At 37.9% G+C, this 19,489-nt stretch overlaps 1 protein-coding gene across 8 annotated transcripts in view; it reads right to left on the minus strand.

The window, feature by feature from the left end:
• Window positions 1–16,093, minus strand: part of rnf220a (ring finger protein 220a) — a 126,007-nt gene extending 109,914 nt beyond the window's left edge. For 2 of the 8 annotated variants that reach the window (XM_059501666.1, XM_059501664.1), the window contains exons 1-2: window positions 15,886–16,066; window positions 4,040–4,877 (exon numbers count right to left, since the gene is read on the minus strand). In XM_059501666.1, coding sequence (XP_059357649.1) covers window positions 4,040–4,688 — 649 coding nt within the window. In that variant the 5' untranslated portion in view covers window positions 4,689–4,877; window positions 15,886–16,066. Of the gene's footprint in view, window positions 1–4,039; window positions 4,878–5,009; window positions 5,142–15,885 lie in introns of those variants that run through there. The other 6 variants (XM_059501662.1, XM_059501665.1, XM_059501663.1 and 3 more) reach the window with 6 other exon arrangements.
• Window positions 16,094–19,489: the final 3,396 nt, after the last annotated feature.

Here is a 19,489-nt window from a genome sequence, read left to right on the forward strand (position 1 = left end):
TATCACATCATAGGACCCACTACACTATAATATTTTTTCCTTCATATATTTCATTTGAATTAATCATAAAATTTAAGAAAAATTCAATAAAATAAAAAAATCATGTAACATACATTCTATATATATATATATATATATATATATATATATATATATATATATATATATATATATATATATATATATATATATATATATATATATATATATGTATATATATACATATATGTATATATATACATATATATACATATATATACATATATACATATACATATATATACATATATATACATATATATATATATACACACACACACACACACACACACACACACACAGGGTCACAGGGGGATAAAACTGTATACAAATCTAGCTGCTTTGGCAATAGTATATGTAAAACAATCATGCAAGTACAATATAGTAATTTCAAATGTAATTGAAATACATGAGTACTTATTAGTGCCGTCAAATGATTAATCGTGATTAATCGCATCCAAAATAAAAGTTTTTGTTTACATAATATGTGTGTATACCATTTTTATTTATTATGTACATATAAATACAAACACATGCATGTATATATTTAAGAAAAATATATCATGTTTACATATTAAATATATTTTGATATAATATAAAATATAAGAATATAAATATATAAATGTATATACATGTAACTATTTCCTAAATATATAAATGTATATGTGTGCATATATATATATATATATATATATATATATATATATATATGTATGTATGTATATATATATATATATATATATATATATTTATATATATATATATATATATATAAATATAATAAATAAATATACACAACTACATACATAATTACGTAAACAAAAACTTTTACGATTAATCGTTTGACATCACTAATGTATAAATTATTATTATTATTTTTTTATTTTTTTATTTAACATTTTATATTGAAAATGACATATACAAAAACCCAAGTAACCAGATTTTATTTGTGTATATATAGAGGGGCACTGGCAATATGTAAAACAATCACTGCAATACTATACAGTCCTTTCAAGTGTAAATTAGTGATAAATATGTTTAAAATAGTTTTTGTAAGGGACACATTCCATTCACATGTTGTTCTCCTTTCCCTTCAAAAATAATGAACATGTCATGCTGCGAAGCTCTAGATGTGACATCTTGTAACTCTTGAGGAACTCTATCTGCAGGAATTATCATGATAGGACTGTATCTTGCAGAGGTTTCCTGCTCACCAGCATAGCGGCTGAGGATCACACCGGCTGCAGTACAGTGCAGATTTGGGGCTTAATGCCCAGAGAGAGCACAGGGTTCCTGAAGTGACAGCAAGTAGCACAGTAGCCAGTCAAGGGGAACCCAATTTAAGTCTCTTCTACAACCCTGCTGGAAATTCAATTGCATTAGAGCCCTTGGTGGGCCTAAGGTTTAATCTAATTAGATTCAGCTTCAAAAGAGAGGAAGAGAAGGAGAGAGGCAGAGAGTGAAAATGCAAAACTGTCTCCAACTCTCCAAATCATTGTATTTTAAAACTCTCTCTCTGTTTTTTTTCTCCACGGAGAGAAGACTGAGGCATTCCTATCCCTTCCGCTACCCTAATCCCCTCTCATTTCAGCAAGAGAAGCCGCTGCTCTTATCTGATAGTATGAATGTCAGATTACAGTCCATTGAGGGACTTGGATTATACCTGGATTGGCCCTCGAGGGCCACTATCGTCTCTTAATCTGAGCTGAGTGGGGAGGTGTTATAATCCCTCTAGCCGAACGGACCGGCACTGTATCGCTGCTTCCTGTGCTGCTGCCGGTTCAAAAGCACTACCATGGATCTCTTAAAGAGCGCTCTCAAACGAGACCCCCTCAGAGGAGAAATTCTAGATGAGATACTGGTCATAGTTTCCTCTAGTCTGTCTCTCTTCCTCCCTCACACTCCTGCTTTCCTCTCTAGTTTCTTGTTGGTAGTCTTTCACGCTCCTCCCAGCCTGCATGCTGCTGTTTTTATCGGATCAGTCTCAGCTCGCTGCCCTTGTCTCTCATCTGTTCGATCAGGGGTGCTTCCATCTCTTCCTCTCTTTCTGTATCCCTCTCTCGCTCTTTACCCTGCTGTGGGCCTCCCTGTTGCACTGTTATAGCTCTCCCAAAAAGAGGGAATGGGTGGGAAAGAATTTAAAATTTGTAAAAAATCTTAAAAATGTAGGATTTGAGTGAGAGTGCACACAAAAAAATGAGGACAAATGCTATAACAGACAGTGCTTCTGAGAGAGAGAGGAATTAAAAAAAGAAAGATCTGCAGACAGAGGCATAAACCAATAAATAGACAAGAAAACCAGATAAAATGAACAGGGAAAAAAGGTCCCATCTAATATATAACATTATAATAATGTATTACAGTTTTTTTTCGATTGCTAAACAACAGTGAGCACAACTGGAGTCACATGTGCAAAACTCTAACTACAGTCCGCACAGCAGCAGTTCATGTGGACCAAACTCTAGTTCGTTTTTCATTGCTTGAACACAGTTTTCAAAACTCTACACACTTATCCCACGACTTTAACCACAACCTGCACAACACTGTGGATTTACAGCACTTTGTTCAAATGCTAACACACTGCTGTCAAAACTGTGAAGCACACATTCAAAACAAAATAGATTTCAAACACTGCTGATTGCAGTTTCAGGATTAGCCCCTCAATTGTTCGAATTACAGTATTTACTTTTAGTTTCTACCTTTTTTTTCTCATTACTGTAATTCCATAAATTACCACAGATTATTGAAGCAAACTGCTAATTTTAATTTACCTTAAAGGATTGTTATGTTCTAAAATTGTAAATAAATCATGTGAAAGAATGTCACTCATTTCTTTGAATAAAATATTACTTTGTATGAAGTCACTGAAATTGTCCAAACTGTAAAGATGAAAAGTTAGTATTTCTGTATTGGTGTTTGATGCTAGTGTTTTTCCTCTAAGTGTGTTCTGAGTGACACTGTGTTCTATCTCAGTGAGGGTTGTGTGTAGTGTTTGGCTGCACTGAGCCTGTTTTGAGCCATGTGTTAAGAGTTGTGTTGCTTGGAATGAGTTTTGTAGGTGATGTGAACTGTTTAGCTCAGGTGACTGTTGCTAGTGCAGACTGTAGTTAAGAGTTTTGCACATGTAGCTTCAGTTGTGCCCACTGTCGTTTAGCAATCGAAAAAAACTGTAATATAGTAATGGAGCATTATATTATTTTACAGCATTTATTAATCTTTCTTAGTTAATAAAAATCGATTAGTTCATACTGCCTTAACTAATGTTAATTCAGCTTTTGATTAAAAACAAATATTAGTTAATGTCAAGTAAAACTAATAAATGCTGTGAAGAATTGTTCATAGTTTTAGTTCAAGTAAATTAATGTAATTAAGTATTAGAAAACATGAAACATACCAGAAAACCAATACAAACAAACAAACAATAAATAAATAAAATCAAATAAAAATAGTTGGAACCTAGCAAGTACTGCATTTACAATCTCTGAATTTGCTAAAAAATACACTTGTTTGTGTGTTAAGTAATTATTGTTAAATTATTTTAATAATATTTTATAAAATAATTACATTCATGTGTGTCTCATAACATAACAAACATTCTTCTCAGATTTATTAAGAAAAACGATTACTTCTTTACAATAAATTTGTTTCACTGTTACACACTCTTATACATACATACATACATACACACACACATATATATATATCGTCAACTGTTTTCGTTTTTTAATCATTTTTTTAATCAGTTCATAATTTTAAATCACTTTAGATTATTTTAGTTTAATTAACTATAGGTCTGACCTATTATGTGTTTGAGACCGATCTGAGAGTAGCTAGCTTATATACGGCAAAACAATCAATATGTGAAACAAAACAAAATTTATCAAACAAATGTGTGTTAGTGTGGACCCCTAAAAGTAGTAGTAGACTCTTAAGTATTTTAGTTATTTGTACAGTTAGTGGACAGTAATGGTGCACTTCATTACAAAAAGAGTGTACTCACAGCGTTCAATGCGATCCTCCGGACTGGACGAGGTTTCTCGGTCTGACAGCAGGCCTGACACTGCGAAGATCTTCTTCCCTGCATCTTCCACGGCTTTGAGAGCACTAGGCGAGCTTGAGGGGATCTGAGCACCACCAAAGTCATACTCTTTCCCTTCTGCGTCCGAGTAGCGCAGGTGCGGAGAGGCCTCAGCCTCCAGGCAGCCCTTTAGCCGCTTGGCTGGGGTGAAAGCGGACTGGTATCCACCTCCTGCTCCATCACGGTCCTCCAGAGGAGAAGCGAAAGGCCGGAAGGCCCCAACACCGCTGTGGTTGAGCATGCTTATTGGGGAGCAGTCCAGATTTGGTGGGGCAAATTGATGATGGAGGTGTAGGAGGGAAGGAGGGAAGTCCCTGTTTGGGAAGCCTGGTGGTACAGCGCCCTGCCGGTGGTACATGGAGGCGAACGTGTAGGAACCATTGTTGAAGGGGAGGTGAACGTCCTTCTCCACAGAAACTGGCACGCCGAATGGGCGAGGCTGCTGGCAGGGGATGGAGGCATCGCGGCTAGCCTCAGCTGTTGATGCTAGCACCATTAGCGCTGGGGATGCTAACGGGTTGGGAAGGTAGGAGGAACTCTCCATCTTGAAAGCTGCCCGGTGCAAGTCCATTTTGGAGACTGGGCTGGGGTTGGGCGGAGGGGGGGATAGGGGTGATAGAAGAGGGGTATGGGGGAGGGGTGGAGAGAAGAGAGATGGGGTAAACTGTATGGGCAGAATGGTGCAAACTTTTGTGCTGTCGACTCTCTGGCAGAATCGTGGGTCGTTCTCACTGGCGGCTCATCCTTGACGGTCCTCCACCTGGAGAAAGTTGAACAGAGGAGGAGTTAAAAAACTTAAAAACACTCTGAAACTCTTGCCTACTTTTCCCTTTCTGAAATAGAAAGTTTCCCCCCACAGATCTGAGGTTCAGATCACATATAAGCCTCTTACTCCATCTCCCTGTCTGCAGAGCAGAACAGCGTCTGAGGCAGATAAGAGCCGTGCGCTGATCAGATAAGAGCGAGGGCCTGCTCGTGTGAACACCCTGGTCCTCTGCCTCCGATGGGATTCTCATATCGATATCATATCAGCCTGCCATCTGTACAGGAAATTTGAATGAATGAATAAATTAGCCGCACTTCACCCTTTGACCCCTGCTGCAGCCAAACAGCCTGAGAAGAAGCCCTGGAGGGTAACATTCACTGATTGGCAAAAGTGTGAGTGGGTTTAATGAGAAGCGTTTTAGTGTCTATTTGTGCACGTGTGCGTCTGTCCGTCATTGCCAATCCCTTGAGGGTGACCCGAAAGTGATCTATTACTATTAGTTAAATGGACATTTAACATACATGAAATTCGGAAATTATTGTATTGCTCAAACAGCTCAAATCAGAATTACTGCATTAAAATTATTTCTTTTTATCATGGACCATTATTGAAAAGGGGTTACAATGTGTATAAAAAAATATTACTTTTTGATTTTGAATATTAGTTATAGGAGGACATAAAAGTGAACTACACTACTGTTCAAAAGTTTGAGGTCAGTATTTTTTTTAAGCGAGCATGCATTAATCTAATTAAAACTGACATCAAAGTCATCTACAACCCGAATTCCGGAAAAGTTGGGACGTTTTTTAAATTTTAATAAAATGAAAACTAAAGGAATTTCAAATCACATGAGCCAATATTTTATTCACAATAGAACATAGATAACGTAGCAAATGTTTAAACTGAGAAATTTTACACTTTTATCCACTTAATTAGCTCATTTAAAATTTAATGCCTGCTACAGGTCTCAAAAAAGTTGGCACGGGGGCAACAAATGGCTAAAAAAGCAAGCAGTTTTGAAAAGATTCAGCTGGGAGAACATCTAGTGATTAATTAAGTTAATTGATATCAGGTCTGCAACATGATTAGCTATAAAAGCTTTGTCTTAGAGAAGCAGAGTGTCTCAGAAGTAAAGATGGGCAGAGGCTCTCCAATCTGTGAAAGACTGCGTAAAGAAATTGTGGAAAACTTTAAAAACAATGTTCCTCAACGTCAAATTGCAAAGGCTTTGCAAATCTCATCATCTACAGTGCATAACATCATCAAAAGATTCAGAGAAACTGGAGAAATCTCTGTGCGTAAGGGACAAGGCCGGAGACCTTTATTGGATGCCCGTGGTCTTCGGGCTCTCAGACGACACTGCATCACTCATCGGCATGATTGTGTCAATGACATTACTAAATGGGCCCAGAAATACTTTCAGAAACCACTGTCGGTAAACACAATCCGCCGTGCCATCAGCAGATGCCAACTAAAGCTCTATCATGCAAAAAGGAAGCCATATGTGAACATGGTCCAGAAGCGCCGTCGTGTCCTGTGGGCCAAGGCTCATTTAAAATGGACTATTTCAAAGTGGAAAAGTGTTTTATGGTCAGATGAGTCCAAATTTGACATTCTTGTTGGAAATCACGGACGCCGTGTCCTCCGGGCTAAAGAGGAGGGAGACCTTCCAGCATGTTATCAGCGTTCAGTTCAAAAGCCAGCATCTCTGATGGTATGGGGGTGCATAAGTGCATACGGTATGGGCAGCTTGCATGTTTTGGAAGGCTCTGTGAATGCTGAAAGGTATATAAAGGTTTTAGAGCAACATATGCTTCCCTCCAAACAACGTCTATTTCAGGGAAGGCCTTGTTTATTTCAGCAGGACAATGCAAAACCACATACTGCAGCTATAACAACAGCATGGCTTCGTCGTAGAAGAGTCCGGGTGCTAACCTGGCCTGCCTGCAGTCCAGATCTTTCACCTATAGAGAACATTTGGCGCATCATTAAACGAAAAATACGTCAAAGACGACCACGAACTCTTCAGCAGCTGGAAATCTATATAAGGCAAGAATGGGACCAAATTCCAACAACAAAACTCCAGCAACTCATAGCCTCAATGCCCAGACGTCTTCAAACTGTTTTGAAAAGAAAAGGAGATGCTACACCATGGTAAACATGCCCCGTCCCAACTATTTTGAGACCTGTAGCAGAAATCAAAATAGAAATGAGCTCATTTTGTGCATAAAATTTTAAACTTTCTCAGTTTAAACATTTGCTATGTTATCTATGTTCTATTGTGAATAAAATGTTGGCTCATGTGATTTGAAAGTCTTTTAGTTTTCATTTTATTAAAATTTGAAAAACGTCCCAACTTTTCCGGAATTCGGGTTGTATAATGTTATATAAAGATTTCTATTTCAAATAAATGCTGTTCTTTTGAACTTTCTATGATTTAAAAAAATCTGGGAACAATGTATCATGGTGTACACAAAAATATTAAGTAATATTTTCAACAGTAATAATAACAAGAATTGTTAGTTTATAAGCAAATCAGCATATTAAAATATTTTTTTAAGAATCACGTGACACTGAAAACTGGAGTAATGGTTGTTACAAATTCAGCTTTGCCATCACAGGAATAAATTACGGTACATTTTAAAATACAGCAAAATAGAAACCAGTTACTTTAAATTGTCATAATATTTCACAACATTAAAAAATATATATTTTTTTTATTTAATACAGCCTTGGTGAGCATAAGAATTTTCTTTTATAAACATAAAAAAAAAATAATAATAAAAATAGCCGTGAATTTTTAAACAGTGATGAACGTTGTGAAATGTCACGTGTGTGCACGGAAAACAGAATTTAATCCGTGCATCTGGAGAGCAGGTCCTCTTATTCAGAGTAATTCAAATAGATGGGCCTTTAGACTTGTGTCACGGCAAGGCCATTTCAAATGCCACACAAAATATCAAACTGCATCAAAGAAACTCCTGGGGAATTTATCAGGGCATTTTTACAGATATCAGCTGTCCAGAACACTCATTCGAATCAATTTTAAAACTCGATCTCCACACACACACTCTGCGGCCCAGTAAAAAGAGCTTTACATTATCACATACATGGCAGGGGAATGTGTGCCGTTTCCTGTCTGTAGAAAATGGGTTACACTACACCGCTTGATGCTGGCAAGAGGCCCAAGAATCGCATTACGTTCCGTCTTCTCACTCGGGCCTAGCTGGGAAAATAGCACCTTGAAAATGTACCAATATCGAAAGCCCCCTCTCTTTTTTCCCCTCTCACACTCATCAGGGTCTCGTCTCTGTATCGAATCTCTCCCCTCGGATAACCTCTAAAAAATGAGTGCGTGTGGGTGTTGATAGCAAGGTAATACAGTGATAAGTACCTGGATATTTCAATTTTATTATCATTACCATCAGCGCAGTCAGCCAGTGTGAAACTGGCAATCCAATAAAAGGACACAGGATATCCCCCCAATGGTGCACCAGAGAGAGAGAAAGAGGGGGCATGACTAGGCTGAGTGTTGTACAGATGTGCTAATCATTTCTGTGGCTGCGGCCGGTCTGCCTGGTGCCCCAGCTACACACACGCACAAAAGCATGCACAAACTGAGAGCCCAGTGTCCCAGAGCAACCAAAGAGAGCAGTGAGTCAGCCTGACACACACTGACACGCCAAAGAGAGAGAGTGTGTGTGTGTGTGTGTGTGTGTGTGTGTGTGTGTGTGTGTGTGTGTGTGTGTGTGTGTGTGTGTGTGTGTGTGTGTGTGTGTGTGAATGAGAAACAGAGACAGCGAGAGAGTGAGAGAGAGGTCGAAAGGGGGTACAGGACCGCAATGTCCACCACAACTCTTGTCACGCTTCTTTCCCTCCATCCATCAATCTTCATGCGAAAAATCCAAGATTCAAGAAACCATCTTAAATGAGGCTAAATAACATTGCTCAACATTGTAACTCATCTCTGCATTGCAAGTATTATTAAAAAACAGACTTGAATGACAAAACAAAAAAGCTGGTGTTGACATAGAATAACTACATGAGACTAAATTAAACAAGTAAAAATAAATGCATGTTATTAGTTTTAAATTTAATTTAAGAGTAATAATAATTAATTCCCCTAAGAACTTACATTTAAGTTTCATTGTGTTATATTTGTCACAAGTAAAAAATTGAGATTGATTATTCGGGGAATAAATAAATAAATCGGTCATTGTTAAATTGATCCAGCATAAATCTAGCATTGCATTTCCTTTTCAAATTACATTGTTATGATATTGCAGTGTCGGTTGCCGTGATGAGCCATGTGTCTCTCTCAGAAAGTTAGTGATGTAAGAAAACAGAAAGGGTACAACAAAGACAAATAAGAAGTTGTCAATGACACATTTTCTCGGCACAGCTCTGGGAAGCAGAGCAAATGAATCCAATTTCATCGACAACAAACGACTGTCAAATTTGACTGCTGAGAGAAAATGCAAAAGTTTCGGCGGAGGGTGTCACTCAAACCGCAGCTCCAGATCCTCTGCCTTTCTGTCAGTATATTTAGAGATTGTTGACAACCGTGAAAGTGCCACTCTTACATTTTATTACAGGACAGGGCAGAGACTGTCATTCAATACCCTTAGAAAACACACACATTCAAACCCACACATCTGAAAACTGTCGGAGCTAGACACCATGTGAGGAGACAAAAACGGCAACAGTTACAAGAATGCGGCCGACGGAGGGATTTCATGCTAATTGCTGCTTCAAATTAAGCCATGCAAACGATTTCTCACGCTTTTTTATCTTTCACTGAGCAGCTTCCAGTGGTGTCAAAAAATATGATGTGGTGTGAAGGCTGTTATGCGTGCAGCTGCTAAAATGGAGAGCCCTCCAACGACGACACAGGAAATGACACTGGCGCAGAACGGAGCACATTTTAACTACTTTGCTCTTAAAAACTTCCCAAACGCCTTTGTCTGAAGGGTCTCAGTAGCACTCTAGCGCTCGTTACGTTTTTTAATCACACTGTAGGGTAAACTTATGTTTATCCACAACAGACTTCTTGAGCATCCACTCGAAATGGCTGCCGCCACCGACACAAACACGCCACTCCAGTCTCCCCTTGGCTTGTCAGTCAGGAAAGCTGCATTAAATATTTGCGGTGAGGAGGGTAAAAGGTGCCGCGCCGAATGCCCAGGCCGCACTTGCTCGGCAGAGGACGGGTCACTTAGTATTCCGCAAGGAAGAGCTTTTGGACCAGAGGATAGTCGATATTATTGAAAATACAGTCATTCACCATCGGCTGGCCTGCAACTTAGGACCACGCAGATCATATGTCCTGCTGAATTAGAATCAAAGCCCTCGTGATGTGAAATCGTCCTCGGAACAATTCAATAAAGTGCAGCAGCTGCGGTATGAGACATAAAAAAATGAACGCCCGCATCCCGAAGACGTGAAAGTGAGATTTAATGACAGACTAAGAATGCAGTGAAGGATAATGACACTTGGACATACAGCAAACTAAATCAATAATGATAGTACAAGCTGTGCCTCAACACTCCAGTTCACTATCAACAAATAAATTCCCCACAGTGTATGACACACAGTAAAACCCAGCAATAAATAGTGGTAATCAATCACTGCTTTATTGGATCTTATCGCCTGCATAAGCATACCAAGGGCCTGCCTCTAAACTTTCGCAACTTTTTTTCCCTCCCAGACAAAATGTGCACGATTTACTCTAGGCGTAGAAAACGTGCCACACGGCATGAGCTGTCAGAATAAGTGAGGATTTGCTTTTCAAATAAAGCTTTGCGGTGGGCACTGGGGAACATTGATTCATTGTGAACAAAATGATTTTCAAAGTTTCCTGTCCTGCCTGCCCTATTCATTTCAGGGGCTGATGGACTGTTTGTCTCATCCTACCCACCTGAGCCAACTAATTCCTCACTAAGCCCAGATTATTTGCAAGGTGTCTGGATCCTCTGTGCTCAGAGCCTGGACTGGACTGCAAAGAAGCCAAGGCGACACCAAACCACACACCCACCTCATCGCCCTTACAGCTGTCCACTGCTGCCTGCCACTGTGTACCGAGACAGAGCAAGAGCAAGAGAAAAAGTAGGGGAGATTTTACACTGTTTTGATTTCGGCTGGTTTGAGCACACTGTTCACCAACCAGGGGCTCATCAATAATAGATAACAAAGCACAATGCGGAAGCAGTCTGCCACTAAACCGCCTGAACTTGTTAGCTGGCCTGTCTTATAAAACACAAGATTAATTTAACTAGCACGGTTGGCCTCTTTTTCCAAGTTCAGTTCCACAGCATTTTCCACCGAGTAAGAAAACCAAATTAATTTCCTGCTCATCCTTCCACAAACTTGTGCATAAAAAATAAATGCATTTTCTTGCTGTAAGAATAAAACCCAATAACTAATGTAAAAGGCATTTATATGCATTTCTAAACTGGTGAGAAGAGCTGTGTCTCACTCTTAGACTAATGTTCAGTGGGAAGATACCAAGTAACATTCAGACAAGCAGAGAGATATAGGACTCTTATTGATCCCAGGCAAATGCACTGGTAATGCCTTATGAGAGAGAGTGTAAAATGTACTTATTCTACAGCTCTAAAACTCACATCTAAATAATAGACAGCTAGGTAAATAAAAAAAGAACAAACTACAAAGCTAGCATAGCCAATGAATCTTCAGTCAGCTCGACTCTTACATAAATCTCTATGACTTTAACATGCAGTTTTCTTTGCCATAAGTTTTATATTTATTCACACAGGACTTATGTGTTGCACTATTATATATATATATATATATATATATATATATATATATATATATATATATATATATATATATATATATATATATATATACATGGTAAAAATGTAAAATCTGTATGCTGTTTTGCTCTTCAAAATAAAGAGTGCATGCACAGCCAACGCCCCGTTGAGTGTCACTGCAATGACTGAGACAAAATAAATACAGTTTATCATAAGGTCAATGCGTTTATTCTAATTAAACGCTCATTTATTCTAATTAAATTAGCGTTAATGTAGTAGTTATCAATTTAATTTAGTAAATAAATAATTAAGATCAGTTAAAAAGACTTGACAAAAACATCACCATTGAACAAAACTGTAAACATTAAAAGCAATTAAACATCAATAAAAGCCACGATACCTTAACTATGAATAAGAAAGAAACTATATATAGTTAGCTACAGCATACAATCTAGTAAAAGAGGACGAAAAAAAAAACCTTTGAGCAGCAGCAGATTTTATTCAAAGGCTTTTCTGCGGTTGGGGCGCCTAACAAACAAAGTATCTCACTCACCATAAAATTTCAAATGTTCCGCCTCGGCACTAAATAAAAAGGTACATGAATAGGCGTATCTGCACGCTTCAAAACATAATGGAAGGGGACATGGTGAAGTTAGGCAATCCAAGGACTACACCTGATTATTTTTATCGTTATACAAGCGTCCAAACGCTTGTCACGCACTCGCATTTTAAATATTTCTCGACAAATTCAAAAGAATCCTTTAAGGACCACGACCTTTCCCTGTGCTCAAACTGTGGTGTTATTTGTAGATTATTTTAATTACCATATCATGCCACCATCTGCATGACAAATGAGCTTTTGGTGAAGTGTTTATTAGCACGTGAAAACATAAACATGCATGAGGGCGGGTGGGCATGAGTTAACGGGGTTAATTCTAGTTTAATTCGCTGGGAAACAGCACGCTTGTCGATAACATGGAATAGACAAAAGGCCAATCAAGCCTCAGCTGCATTTGAGAAATGCTTGCTTCATTTACTTTCAGTGCGCGGTATCGGGTGGAATTTTCTTATGATTCCAAACCAGAAAGACTTTCTCAGTCACATATTATTGTAAGTTAGAGCCGCAGAACTTCTTGCTGTTATCTTTTGGGAAGGATGCTCTCCTCTCCTTCTAATTGTTAACAAGAATGAAAACGTCTGATTGCGCCTGATCTTTTTTAATGCTACAAATCCAGATTAAAATAACCCTGGCCATTGATCCGGCTACTGGAATCGACATTAATTTTAGTTCACTTCTCACTTTGCACCGGGATCAATGAGAAGCAATAGCGACTGACATCGGCGCTGAAAAGGACAGAACAGAAAACGCAGGGCTGAAAATCGAAACGCTGACGAATAAATCATCTGCTACTTTTCTTCCATCCTCTTCCATCTTTGCATCTACTTTTCTTCCAGCCTGCTGTCTCATTGGGACTCAAACCTACCTATTTTGTTAAATAAGTCGGGGCAAATAAATAAATAAACTCACACGTTTATGGGATCTAAACTTTAGATCAGCCAGAATGAATAGAAATGCGACGTTGAAGTTTTGGATGCAGGAGCGCAACAGGGTGCAGTGATTTAATTCGGTTAATTTGCTTTTTCCCCATAATTTTGATCAAATGGATTAAAAAAAAACATACTAATACATTTTAGACTACTTAAGAGATCTAAATGTTTCAAACAGATGTTTTGCATAATCATTCATATATGATTAGAATGAAAATTAATTAAAAAATAATTCAAATGAACATTGAAGTCAGCCTATAGTGGATTACACAAGGCTCCGTATCTCACTGTCCATTACTTCTATTTATTATTTAATCTAATTTAACATTCTCAAGTGATTTTTGGCCCTGCTTGCTCCAGTACAAATATCAATTAACACACTCATCTTAAAAGACACTGTAATCTTTGAGGACCATAATTTCATTATGTAATGCTATTTCCGAGATTAAAAAAAAAACAAAAACAAAAAAACACATAATGCCATTTAAATATCTGTGTAATCATAAACACGGCCAAATGAAACATTTAGTGTACTAATAAAGATTTATGACTAAAAATCTACAATTAAATATCGAGCAAATTAAGCGTGTAATAGTGAAAAATGATTCGGCCAGTCTAAATGAAAGCGCGTTCCTGTCCTGCAGGCTATAACCTTTTAAAAATAAAGAACGAATAAAATAAATTAATATAGATTTGGGAGTGCCAGATATTGTTTTTGTAAATATAAAATATAAAGTTATAAATAATAATCCGAGTCAATTGCAATATAGGCTATTCACAGTTGTAAAGTGCAAAATAGTTTCATATTTACTGCTCAAGGCCGTTGATAATACTGGAACAAAATAATTAGCTAATAAACTCCATCTAACAAATGAAAATTCACAAATGAAATATGTGAAATTAATGAGGCTATTTACTTAACAACGAATGTATTCTGTCACCCTAAATATAAATAATTGATGTGACTGTGAAGAAGAAAAAGACTAAGGAGAATTACAGGCTGTTTAGACATGTAGCCCTGTGCAAGCACTGAAAATATTAAATAGATTAAACAGACCTATCAATGTAAACAAACTATTACGCAAAAATGCTCCTTTTAAGTTGTAGAATTGAAGACAAGTGTTTTATTGTGTTTGCTTATTTTTATTTTTCTAATATTTATTTTTGTTAATAAAAATACAATTTAAAACAACTATGTTGTTAAAAAAACAGACTACAAATGATGCGTTAGTAGAATTATTCAAATTATTGCAAACTGCAAATAATAATAATAATTATAATCTAAGTAAGCAACGCGAGAATGTTTTTATGACACTGTGGAGAATATAAATTAAAATAATAAGTCGTAGGTTACAAGTTTTAATCTGAGAGCTTTGCCCAGAATTTTCTTTGGAAATTCTATTAACAACTCATGAGCACAGCGGAAACACTCCCGTATGTGATGTGTAAATTGTATTGACCCATACAAACAGGTGTTTCCTTGCAACTTGTTTCCTTACTGCACGGATTCGATCCCGTTATAAGTGCTATCCAACTAACTGCTCAGAGTAGGCCTATAGTTTTCTTATTTAAAAACCAATGTTGACAGATCAATTTAACACTAAACATTTCTTTTTCAATTAACACACATGCGCAGATACAGAGAAGAAAAATAAAAGAGTGTAGCGCAGGCCAAATGTCTATTGTGGCTTGAGAACAAAATATAAATGATCCGCAACATTGGTCTCGAGCGCATTAATTCCCGCACTGATTACAGACTATAAATAGTGAGGACTATAAATGGAATAGTAAAATCTTCACTCACAGGAGCAGTTCTCACGTCCACTATACCAGTCACAAATTAGTTGAGAGCGTAACTGAACTACACAAGAAGCTGGTTTTAAAGCCCGGTCTGCACTGATAACGTTTAGTTATTAAAGGTTAACGCACTAAACATCACACACAAGCATGTTATACTCGTGGGTGGCCGCAGACACGCGCACATTATTACGGGTATCATTATAACAAGTTCCCCTTTTGCTCCATCAACCAAAAACACTAGTATTTCATTGACCTGCCTAATTTCCCACGACATTAGAAAGCGCTTGTGCAAGATAACAACTATTAAATTAGAGTTTTTATATACCGGCATTTTTGAAACGTTGCGCCGTGATAGACAAGATTGTTTAGGGTCATAATGATTTATTTGTTAACGATATGTAGACATCTTTTAAGCGTAATACGTGTTTCTCACATTCTGAGAAGTATGGCATTCCAGTCAGTTAACAAGAAGTCAGTTTCAGCAAACTTTAACACCAGGGACTGATGTCAAAGCAAAGTTAGCTGCTGAAATGTTTTAGGAGTTCAGTAACACTTCCACAAGAAAAGCCATAAAGAGTCAAAATTATAGCCGCAATCAAGCCATTACGCGCGAGCGAAACATGGTATCTGATAGGAGATCTATTGATATGAAATTATAAAGTCGCGCATCATCACCTTAACTCAATTTCCACACAACAAAAAGCAAACAACAACAATAACAAATGCCGTGCTATCCCGAAGCAAGACACAGCCACGTTAGGGCGCGTTAAATCAGACTCGAGGTCACTCATTAAACAGTCAGATAAAACTAGATTTCTACACAGAAACAGTAGACGCGTTCCCACTATCTTTGTCAAGACATTCAGAGCACTTACGTTGTTTAAAAAAATCCCTTGGAAGATTTAGCAGTCCTTTTATCCCCACAACTGAAACTTTTCGAAACAGGCGAGCGAAGATCACCGCGAAGCAAAGCAGAGTCGCACCTCGAGGAAAGAATGCGAGACGGTCGCCGCGCGTCAGACAGTTTTCCGGGTCGTGTCTTGGGTTGAGAGTTGTATCAGTCGCATGTACCGATGAGAACGAGTCTGCGTTCAGTAGCAAAGCAGAAACGATAGGCAGAGATTTGCTCAGAGGTGGAAACAGTGTTGGAGGTGCAGTGCTGCCGCTCAGCGCCAGGTTCGCTCATTGACTGACATTCATTCTCTCCTCCTCGCGCGCTGAGGACCCTGACCCCCCTTCTCCACGCTCCCGTGGGGGATCTCAGTGGCTGTTTTGTGAGCACGGAATGAATTATCGTCTCTCCTCACAATTTAGAAGACCTGGAAAATGAAGTCCACGGCAAAACAAAAGACGTTTCAACAATGCGCCAGGTCTTTTCAGAAATAGGTAAGTGTGCAGCGTCCCATCGCGCGCGCCGGGTTGCTCGCGAGTTTATGTTCAGCTATTTTTAGTCCATATAAGTGTGTTTACATTCTGTAAAAAGTAATTCTAGTGTACTTGTTGCTTATTTGTGCACATACCTCCTACTGAAGTTGAATAAGTACGACGAATTGCTCGATAACATTTACTAAAAAAAAAAAAAAAAAAACGGAAACCATGCGTTTTTTTTATTAAACAAAATGACAACGAACATATATAAGCTTCTGTGTTATTATTTCTACAGTTTTACTTAAACTAAATGACAGTACATTAGTAAACGTTCAAACAGACTCCTATGATTTGACACTACGCAGAAATCCACCTGCTGGACAGAGCTGTAATTACACTTTGTTTAAACTTAAGAGTAGAGAGAGCTAATATGAAGCGCAAGTTTACAAAAGTCTCGCTTTGTTAATAATATGGTATTTTATTAATTTTTTAAAAAATATGTCAGTAAAGCAAGTTTGTTGTGTGTGTTCCCAGACCATAGTAATAGGAGGGACTGCAATGTTGGGGTGATGGGAGGGCAGTAGCCATACATGTGCATTACTGCATTACATTAGCACTCTCTTGTATTGCTAATGACCTCCGTTAAAGCATGAGTGAAACAGGGGAGGAAAAAGCCCATCCATGTCCAAGGTCCCTTTCCATTCAAAATCAAATTTCGGGCCTCAGTCTCTTAACATGTCTCTAAATGGACTGGTGTGGATTGGTGAAGTGCTTTGATGACAGCTCTTTTTACCAGGCTTAAGCACAAATCCTCTCCTCCATTTCTAGAGCTCTTGATTCGATTGAAATTATTTTACATTCTCTCTGGACTGTATCAAATAACAAAACATATTACTATGACTTGATTGAATCCATTACACAGCAAAGCTGGGACATTTATAAATCTACACTTCAGTCGATATAAAAGTTGAGAGAGCTTCATCCGAGTGTAAATGATCTGCTTTCTATTTGGCATCCTTCTTTTAGTGACCAATGCAGAAAATGTTTGAACTTAGATAAAAAGATATTAACAGCTTAATCAAGTGTTTAAAAAAATATATATATATATATATATATATATACTTAACGTTGTTAATCTGGCCTGATAAGTGTTCTTTTTATTGCTTTCAGGGCTCGTTTGTCATTCTTTCCACGTCCATGTGAACACAGAAGAGGGGTAAAAATCATCACCGTTCAAAAGGGAAGTTAAACATCACATGTTCATTTAATGTTGAGTGATTTTGACTTCTCAGATGTCATTTTAATGCAGAGTACAATGATAATTGAGGGACCCTTGTTGAGGCAGGACGGTCGCAGTAATAACAGAGACATCTCTTCAACACACCAGTCAGGTCTTAATTATTACCTTTACAACTGTGTTCTCAGTGAAACGGGTACCAGAGGACCTATAGCGAGATGTCCCACACAATGGGGCCTCGGCACAGATTCCTCATTAGCATATGTCAGCCATGTGCTTCAGATGGCTATTCATTTCTGTCACTTAGCACTTGGAAGTGCTCATGCTAAGAGCTGGTAAATTAAATGCTGTATTCCTGGACTGTAACCGAAGATTACGCTGTTGTCACTGAGCCTGTCTCCACGAGTAGATTACTTTTTTAAAATATTTTTAAAAAAGGGAATGTAATGGACAAGCGAAATGGGGCTGCTGTAGAAATGACTGACAGTTACAATATGAATGAAAACCAATCAGAACTAAGGATCACTTTCCTTTTCACCTGACAAAAACAAACATGTTACCCCCAGTCTGATATGAAAATTAAAGAGATAGTTAACTCAAAAATGAAAATTCTGTCATCATTTACTCACCCTCATGTCCAAACTTATATGACTGACAGATTTTTGTGAAACACAAGATATTTCAAAGAACACTGTGGTCCAGTTTTTATTTACTTTCATTATATGAACAAAAACATTTTCAAAATATCGTTTTTCACTTTTGGGTGAACTATCGCTTTAAACACCCTTCAGTAAATACAAGTATAAACAGGATTCAGAAATTAGATGTTTTAGCCAGTCTGATATGAAATTTAAAGGTATAGTTCACGAAAAAAGACAATTCTGTAATCATTTACTCACCTTTATGTTGTTTCAAACCTGTATGGCTTTCTTCTTTCAAAGATAAAAGAAGATATTTAACATTTAATTTTTTGTCTTTCATTATATGAACAAAAAACATTAAGATATTTCTCAAAATATCTTCTTTTTTATTTGTTTTTATTATTATTGGGGGGGGGGGGTGAACTAGCCCTTTAAACACTTTTAAGTAGAAATGAGTATAAATTAGAAAATAGAAATGGCAGATGAATATGTCACACTGAGATTCCTACAAAAAAAACAAGTCATTAAATTTCTCTTGTCAACCATTTCCTGTACTCTAGGTGTCAAGAAGAAGATTCACCCCAAAAGAAAACTGATATGGGCCGCTTGGCTTTTTTTTTTTACCAAAATTACACAAGGCCTCTCTTCTTATCTAAATCTGAACCCGAGGACACCCATCACTCTCAATGGATCTATTGCGATGACTCTATACACACATGCACAAACACACACAAAAGAACAGAGAGAGTGAAAGACAGAGAGGGAGAGCGAGCGCGTAAGCATTCATACTGTAGACAGTGCTACATGATCAAAGGCGACGGGGAGAGAAAGGGAAACGAGAGCTCTAAAAATGGTTCTGCAGCTGATTCTGTGAGTCCTGGCAGTCACTCTCTCCAAATACACACACACCCACACACATGCACGCACGCTCGGCGCTTTCATATTTAACTAAAGGCAAGGCCCGGCGTGTGTCACACTCTAACAGGGGGACACGCAGCTTTCGCTCGTTTGAGGAGCGGAGGCTTTGTTTCCTCTTGGTGGTGTGGCATCGAGTACCTGGGGGGTGAGAGATTGTTTCTCTTCTCTCTTAACAGGAAACAGCATCAGGAATGAAGGGAAAGTGAGACAACACAAGCAGGGAAACCCGATTGCTCTCAAGTTTCTCAGAGACTCAGCTCCAGAATATGGTGCTATAACTCCCCTACATAAAATCAATGATTTGTTTAATTTAGA

Source organism: Carassius carassius, chromosome 20 (genome assembly GCF_963082965.1).
Source record: "Carassius carassius chromosome 20, fCarCar2.1, whole genome shotgun sequence".
Lineage (NCBI taxonomy): Eukaryota > Metazoa > Chordata > Actinopteri > Cypriniformes > Cyprinidae > Carassius > Carassius carassius.